The sequence below is a fragment of the Calidris pugnax genome, unplaced genomic scaffold (assembly GCF_001431845.1).
Source record: "Calidris pugnax isolate Ruff unplaced genomic scaffold, ASM143184v1 scaffold17, whole genome shotgun sequence".
In the NCBI taxonomy this organism is placed as follows: domain Eukaryota; kingdom Metazoa; phylum Chordata; class Aves; order Charadriiformes; family Scolopacidae; genus Calidris; species Calidris pugnax.
Genome location: NW_015090794.1, coordinates 3,850,078 through 3,856,785, shown reverse-complemented (window position 1 = coordinate 3,856,785; position 6,708 = coordinate 3,850,078). Strand labels below are relative to the sequence as shown.

Here is a 6,708-nt window from a genome sequence, read left to right as displayed (position 1 = left end):
GGCCGCGGCGGGGCGGCCTGCGACGCCGCCAGCCGGGCGGTCCCCGAGGCCCCGCACCCGCCGCCCCCCACGCACCTTCTTTGGTCTGGGCGTTGGTGATCTGCAGGTCGCAGTCGGCCGCCTTCAGCTTCTCACGGCCCATGATCTGGCGCTTGAGGTCGCACAGGGAGATGTGGAGGCCGTCGAAGGTGACCGTATCATAGTTCAGCTTGGAGGAGAACTTGTAGTGTACGCACGACATGGTGGGCGCCAGGCGGTGCCGGCTCCGGGACGGCGGCTTTCGCGGCGGGCGGCGTCGCGGCCTCCGCGCCGGTTAAGGCCGGAGGAGGCGCGGGGAAGGGCCCGCTGAGGGGGCCGGGGCAAGCGGCGCGGGCTGAGCTCGAGCGGGCCGGCGGCGCTCAGAGGCCGCGGCGCTCCGCCATAGCCAGGCCCCGCGGCCTGAGGCAGACTCGGCTGGCGGAGGCCTCAGAACTCCATGGCGGCGGCGCTGCGAGGCCCCGGCCCCCGCCCCCGCGACGAAGCCTCCGGCCCGCGGCGCTCAGCGATCGAACTGGGCCGCGACGGCAGCGGCGGCGGCGCCCGCCCGGCTCCTCCTCACAGCCCGGGCGGGCGGGCGAACGACGGGGAGAGGCCCAGCCGCCCGCCCCCCACCGCGGCCCCGGCTCGGCCTCCGCTTCCTCTCCCGCAGGCAGTGCTCCGCGGCCCGACCGCTGGCTATGGCGACTCGGGCGCCCCTGCCTCAGCCTGCGCCGAGGGGTTTCCCGGCCGCCAACCGCACGGGCCGCCCCGAAGCGCCTCAGTGCGCAGGCGTAACGGCTCACGGCGCAATCCCCCCCCTCCCTCCGCCGCACGCCCCACGTGACCCAGCGCAGGATGACAAAAGGCCCGCATCACGTGGACGCGGCGGTCCCGCCTTCCCCCCTCATGGCGCCCCCTAGGGGAGAGTGGTGACCGGTGGGCGTCACCGCCCGGGGCTGCGGCTGTCGCTGCTGTCACCCTCCCCGGCCTGTCACCACCTGGTATCCTGTCACCTCCCTCCCCGCGGTGTGTGGTATCCCTCCTGCCACCCCCCTGGGACTGTCACCGCCCGGTGTCCTGCCATCCTCTGGGCCTGTGGTGTCCCTCCTGTCACTGCCTGGCCCTTCACCACCCAGCATCACCTCCTGCCAGCCTCAGGGCCTGTGGTGGCTCTCCGGGAAGCTCTGGGCCCATCACTGCCTGATGTCCTGTCACCGCCTGATGTCACCCCCTGGGCCTGTCACTGACTGGTGTTCTGTCACATCCCCCATGTGTGATATCCCTCCTGCCACCCCCCTGGCCTGTCACCCCCTGGTATCCCTCCTGTCACCCCCTGGGCCTGTCACCGCCCGGTGTCCTGCCATCCTCTGGGCCTGTGGTGTTCCTCCTGTCACTGCCTGGGCCATCACCTGTTGGCCCCAGGGTCTGTGCTGGCTCTCCCAACAGCCCTGGGTCCATCACTGCCTGATGTCCTGTCACCCCCTGGGCCTGTCACTGCCCAGTGTCCCGTCACAACCCCAGGTGTGTGGTATCCCTCCTGTCACCCCCTCAGCCTGTTACCCCCTGGTGCCTGCCACCCCCCAGGCTGTGGTGTTCCTCCTGTCACCCCTGGGCCTTTACCACCCAATATCATCTCCTCTTGGGCCCTGGGCCTGTGGTGGCTCTCCCAACAGCCCTGGGCCCATCACTGCCTGATGTCCTGTTACCCCCTGGGGCCTGCCAGGCCCCAGGCTGTTGTGGTCCTCCTGTCACCCCTGGGCCTTTACCACCCAATATCATCTCCTCTTGGGCCCTGGGCCTGTGGTGGCTCTCCCAACAGCCCTGGGCCCATCACCGCCTGATGTCCTGTCACCTTCTTGGCCCGTCATCGCCTGATGTTCCTCCTGTCACTCCCTAGGCTGTCACCGCTCAGTGTCCCCTCGCAACAGCAGCCAGCCAGGGCAAGGCAGCCTGGGTGAGACGCAGTGAGGGGCCAGTGAAGGGACGGGACACCCCTTCTGGAACCACCCAAGCTTCAGAGGGCTTCCACATCCCACCTTGTCATTGAGAAACAACAGCAGGTGTTCCTCCTGTCACTCCCTAGGCTGTCACCGCTCAGTGTCCCCTCGCAACAGCAGCCAGCCAGGGCAAGGCAGCCTGGGTGAGACGCAGTGAGGGGCCAGTGAAGGGACGGGACACCCCTTCTGGAACCACCCAAGCTTCAGAGGGCTTCCACATCCCACCTTGTCATTGAGAAACAACAGCAGCTTTTCCCTGACTTCCTAGATTAGTGAACAAACGACACCACACATCATTAGGTTTCCATTTCTGCTCAGAAGGGGCCACACCAAAGCAGCGGCTGGGTAAAGCCCCCCAGCACCAGCCCTGTGCCCAGGTCAGAGGAGTCACCCCCACGCTGCCCATGCCAACATCCAGCAGGGACAACAGCACCCAGGTGGGGAGAGGATCCAGGTGAGCGGGGACGAAAATGGAAGAACAAAATCACGCTCTTGTATCTTTGTGTCTGCCTCTCAAAATGTCCCATAAAAACACAAATGACTGAATGTATAAAGCAGTTAACACCGCTGACAGGCAGCCGAGCATCACCCCAACATCACAGACAGGTCTGACAGGCTGACTGGAAAACCAGTTGAGAGCAGATTTCAAAAGGATTAGATATGTTCTCATTTTCAAAGGAAAGGATGGTTAGTCTAGACTAGAAATGAGAAAGAAATTAATTAGAAGAGGGAACAGAACTTGAGCAGAAATAAGGAAATTAAATGCTGTGTGTAAACAGCAAAATAAACCGCATGAGACAGAAAAATCATTATCATCTTACAGTTTTCATTATGCAGGCAATGACTGCAACTTAAAATATCTATTAATGTTTCATTATGCAGATTATTACTTTTTAGTAAAGGAGCTATTTGTTATTTCCACAAATCTATAATGCAGACTTTATTTTCTTTCCAGGAATCTAAGTCTTTTACACGATCAAGCAATTTATACCACGTACATTTCTGTATGAATCCTCATTTTTCCTTTACCAGTTATTTGCCCACTAATATACTGCAGAAAATTAAATTATACAACAAATATTAGTCACTTTCTTGTGGATTTCATATTTTTATTAATGTCATGATTAACCCCCCAGCTGTTTAAATTTATGTACAGGTCGCACATCCAACCCACTTATTCAAACTTACAAAATACAATCTTTCAATTTAAAAATAGTTCTCTTTACTGCAGTACAGTTCTCTGCACTGCAAGTACAGAGAAAACCTTTTGAGTATCAGCTGGCGCAGGGCTATCTAAAAGAAATCAATCCAAAGACAAGTTTGAGCAACCTGGTTTAGTGGGAGGTGTCCCTATTTACATTCCAAAGACAAGTTTGAGCAACCTGGTTTAGCGGGAGGTGTCCCTGTTTACAGCAGGGAGGTTGGAACTAGACAATCTTTAAGATCCCTTCCAACCATTCTGTGATTGTTTGATAAGTACATTTTAAAAGTAAAAATAGTGAAGACTAACGGACTTGGAAAAAACACATCTAAAATTTTAGGCTAGGAAATTTCTGATATCTGAACCCTACAGGTAACATTTAGGGATTTCGTCCACTCCAGAGGAAAAAGGATCTACACGAACAAGGGACAGTCAGATAAGTAGAGCCTCCAAACTACACTGGTTCTGTGTAAAACAATTTGTCTCCATTAGAGATGGGGGAGGAGATTATCTTTGGCTTAGTTTTCCTTAATTAGAGAATGTCAGCATACCCAGATGACCATTTTTTAGACCAGCTTCCACCTAAGTACCAGATCTGTCATCACCGGCCGTATCGACTTGTTCTGAAGCAGGTGTGGGCACAGCAGTACCGTGCTGGTACCTGCAAGGTATCATCTAGGTAAGGTCTGTGGGGACAGGTTTACCTCTTCTATAAACTTCAGCAGAATTTGTGCCAGGTCTGCCCACTGTATCAGGTTGTCCCAGCCCTTTTAATGTGGTGTTATGTGTCCTAAAATGAATGCAATTGCTGATGAAGCCCAGCCTTAGGGTTTGCTCACACAGCAAAGAGATGATGTGTCCGAGGTGACCAATGTCTTTATGCCTCCCAGCTCAGCCCTGCCCTGCCCATGATTAATCCCTCTCCAGAGCCCAGCAGAACCTGCTTGGTGGCTCCTTCAAGCCTTTCAGCCCAAAGAGCCTGACCTGGTGATGATCTGCAGCTCAGGCTGTCCGAGTTAAAGCTGATCATTTAGACTCAAGCAGGTTAAGGGATGCTCCGGCGAGCAACCGAGTTGTGAGAGTGAGGGAGTAACCTCTGGCAGGAGGGTGGTGAGAAGAGTTACAGATTGCAACCTGGGTGATGGCCAGACAGCTGCACCCAAAGGAGGATATGAGACCAGATCCTCACTGCCTGGGAATGCTGCCGGATCTTTACTTAGACAAATTCACTTACACAAGAGGTTCGACATGCCGGTTAAAGGATGTTTACCACACTCAACAGAAACGCTCGCGTCATAACAAACAATTAGCTTGCTGTTGCAGCACATAAAGTATTCTCAATTACCCGTGTTTATAACTTCAAAAAAAACCCAAATCAGAACCTCCTAGGGAGGCAAGAAAATACTCCTTGACTTTCAGAGGGAGCTGGGTTACCTTCTGAAAGCCGTTCAAAAAGGTGAGCATTAAGGCTTGGTGTTCTCTGTACACCTGTTGGCACCAAGACTATTTTTTTGTAGCTTTAAATTACTTCTGTAACTCTTTTGCTTTCAAATGCATTCAGAAGTAAATCATTTTCTAGGTTATGCAAAACAAACTAAAATGTAAGTTACCCACGTTTTGTCACCATTTTAGGTCATACTCACACATTAGTTAAAAAAGGGGAATAAAGAGAAACTATTTGCTTAAAAATGTAGTTTCAGTGTTTTACCGTTACAGATTATTAGGAGCTGTGTAGGGAACTTCATCTCATTTACCACTTCATTGATTTAGAAACAGCTTGTCTATGTACAGCTCTGCTGCGCTGCACTGAGCACCTTTTACTGAGCGCAGTTGTCTGTGCTGCTTTAATTCTGAAATTCTGAGGGCTGCCTGAGATGGAATCGTTCCGGAGTGTCTGCAAAGGAACTGTTGTACAACTGAGCAACACAAAAAGAAACAACCCCTCCCATTAAAACCAGAAAGGACAAATTATTTCTAATAGCTTCCGAGCTGCAGGAGCAGGTCTCTTGAAAAGGACATGCAAATAAGCACGTTGGCAGAGGAAGAAGGAATGTATTTGCATTTCCTTCTTCAATCTGTTTTGTCAGGAACCTTTGAGCTCTGTGCAAGACAAGAGGATGTTGCGTTGTCACGTGTGCTCGGGGCTGGAGCGATCCCAGAGCCCAAATCACCACCTGCAGAGCCCAGCGCCCACACGGCCAGTTTTGCAGGAACATCCACATTGCGCTGTAAGTCACAGTTCCTCAGCTCGGTGTCATCAGTCCAGCTTCCGAGGCAGCACAGCTGCTCTAAGCAGGCACTGGTTAAAGCTAAACTTTAATTAAGAATGACAATGTCACTAATACACTTACAAAACCCCAAAACAAAACATAAAACTCTAATTCTTATCTGCTCCCGCCCTCTTCTGCTTAGCTCCTCTATACCCTGTGTGCACACACCACAGTCACACCAAACAGTGGCTCGCCACCACATCACACCAGCTTATTACCATTGATAAATTATCACATTTTGACCACAGTGATCAAAACTTGGAGCCTTAGAGGGTGGCAAATGAAGGCATCTAATTAGACAAGAGGAATATCATGCAAACGTCGGCACTTTTGCATTGCTGAATAAAGGAAGAAAACAGATCTTGGAACCAGCATGCCAACATCTGTGCACAGTCAGTAAGCACATTAGGGATGGCAGCACATCCCATTCACCAAATTTCCATCTTAGTCTTTACATCCATAAACTATTTATGTTTATTGCCGTAAACCGATGTATTCCCCAAGTATGGCACACGCACATCCACTGTTGCTTGAACTCTCGCTGTCTTTACTCAACTGCTCACACTTTAGGAACAAGAAGCAAACCATCATAATTTAGAATAATCCTCTGCATGCTGCATCAAAACTCAGAGCAGTGGATAAGTCACACATGATCTTGATCATATTCTTCCACCTCTAAATCTGGTCCCTTGGGCATGATGGGGACACTTCAAAGACTCCAAAAAGGTTTTGGCACTACTCCTTTCAGAAACTAAAGCAAGCACTCAGATCTAGCATCGTGATCTTCTGTGAGGAGGTACTCACTCAAGCTGTATCCACCCTTTGCTGGTTCTAGATCCATATTGTAGCTGTGGGATTTGATATCTGTTGATTTTCCCTTAAAATTCTGGTCACCCTGGATCTAAACCAGCTTCATGCCACCAGGCTGTCCCATACGCAGTGGAGTTCCCAGCTGTCTGTGCAGCACACCTTTCCAGCGACAACGCACAAAAGCTGGCAGACCAGGATCTTTCTGGTTGTGTTTAGGATTTTTAAAAACAATTTTTTGAAGGGAGAAAGGGAAGGAGATTTTTTGAAATAAAAGACAAAGGACCCTTAACATTGGATCACACTCAGCTGATGAGAACAGGAGGAAGGATAATCTATTTGCAGAGGGAGAAGAGACCCCACTTGCTCTGAGCAGTGCAGAGCCCCCATCACCTCCTTGCACCTCATTCCAGCA

General features: G+C 51.9%; 1 protein-coding gene across 6 annotated transcripts in view; it reads right to left on the bottom strand.

The window, feature by feature from the left end:
- RBBP6 (retinoblastoma binding protein 6) overlaps window positions 1-806 on the bottom strand; it is a 31,619-nt gene extending 30,813 nt beyond the window's left edge. For 5 of the 6 annotated variants that reach the window (XM_014936357.1, XM_014936362.1, XM_014936360.1 and 2 more), the window contains exon 1: window positions 76-806. In XM_014936357.1, coding sequence (XP_014791843.1) covers window positions 76-241 — 166 coding nt within the window. In that variant the 5' untranslated portion in view covers window positions 242-806. The remainder of the gene's footprint in view (window positions 1-75) is intronic. The other variant, XM_014936363.1, reaches the window with a different exon arrangement.
- Window positions 807-6,708: the final 5,902 nt, after the last annotated feature.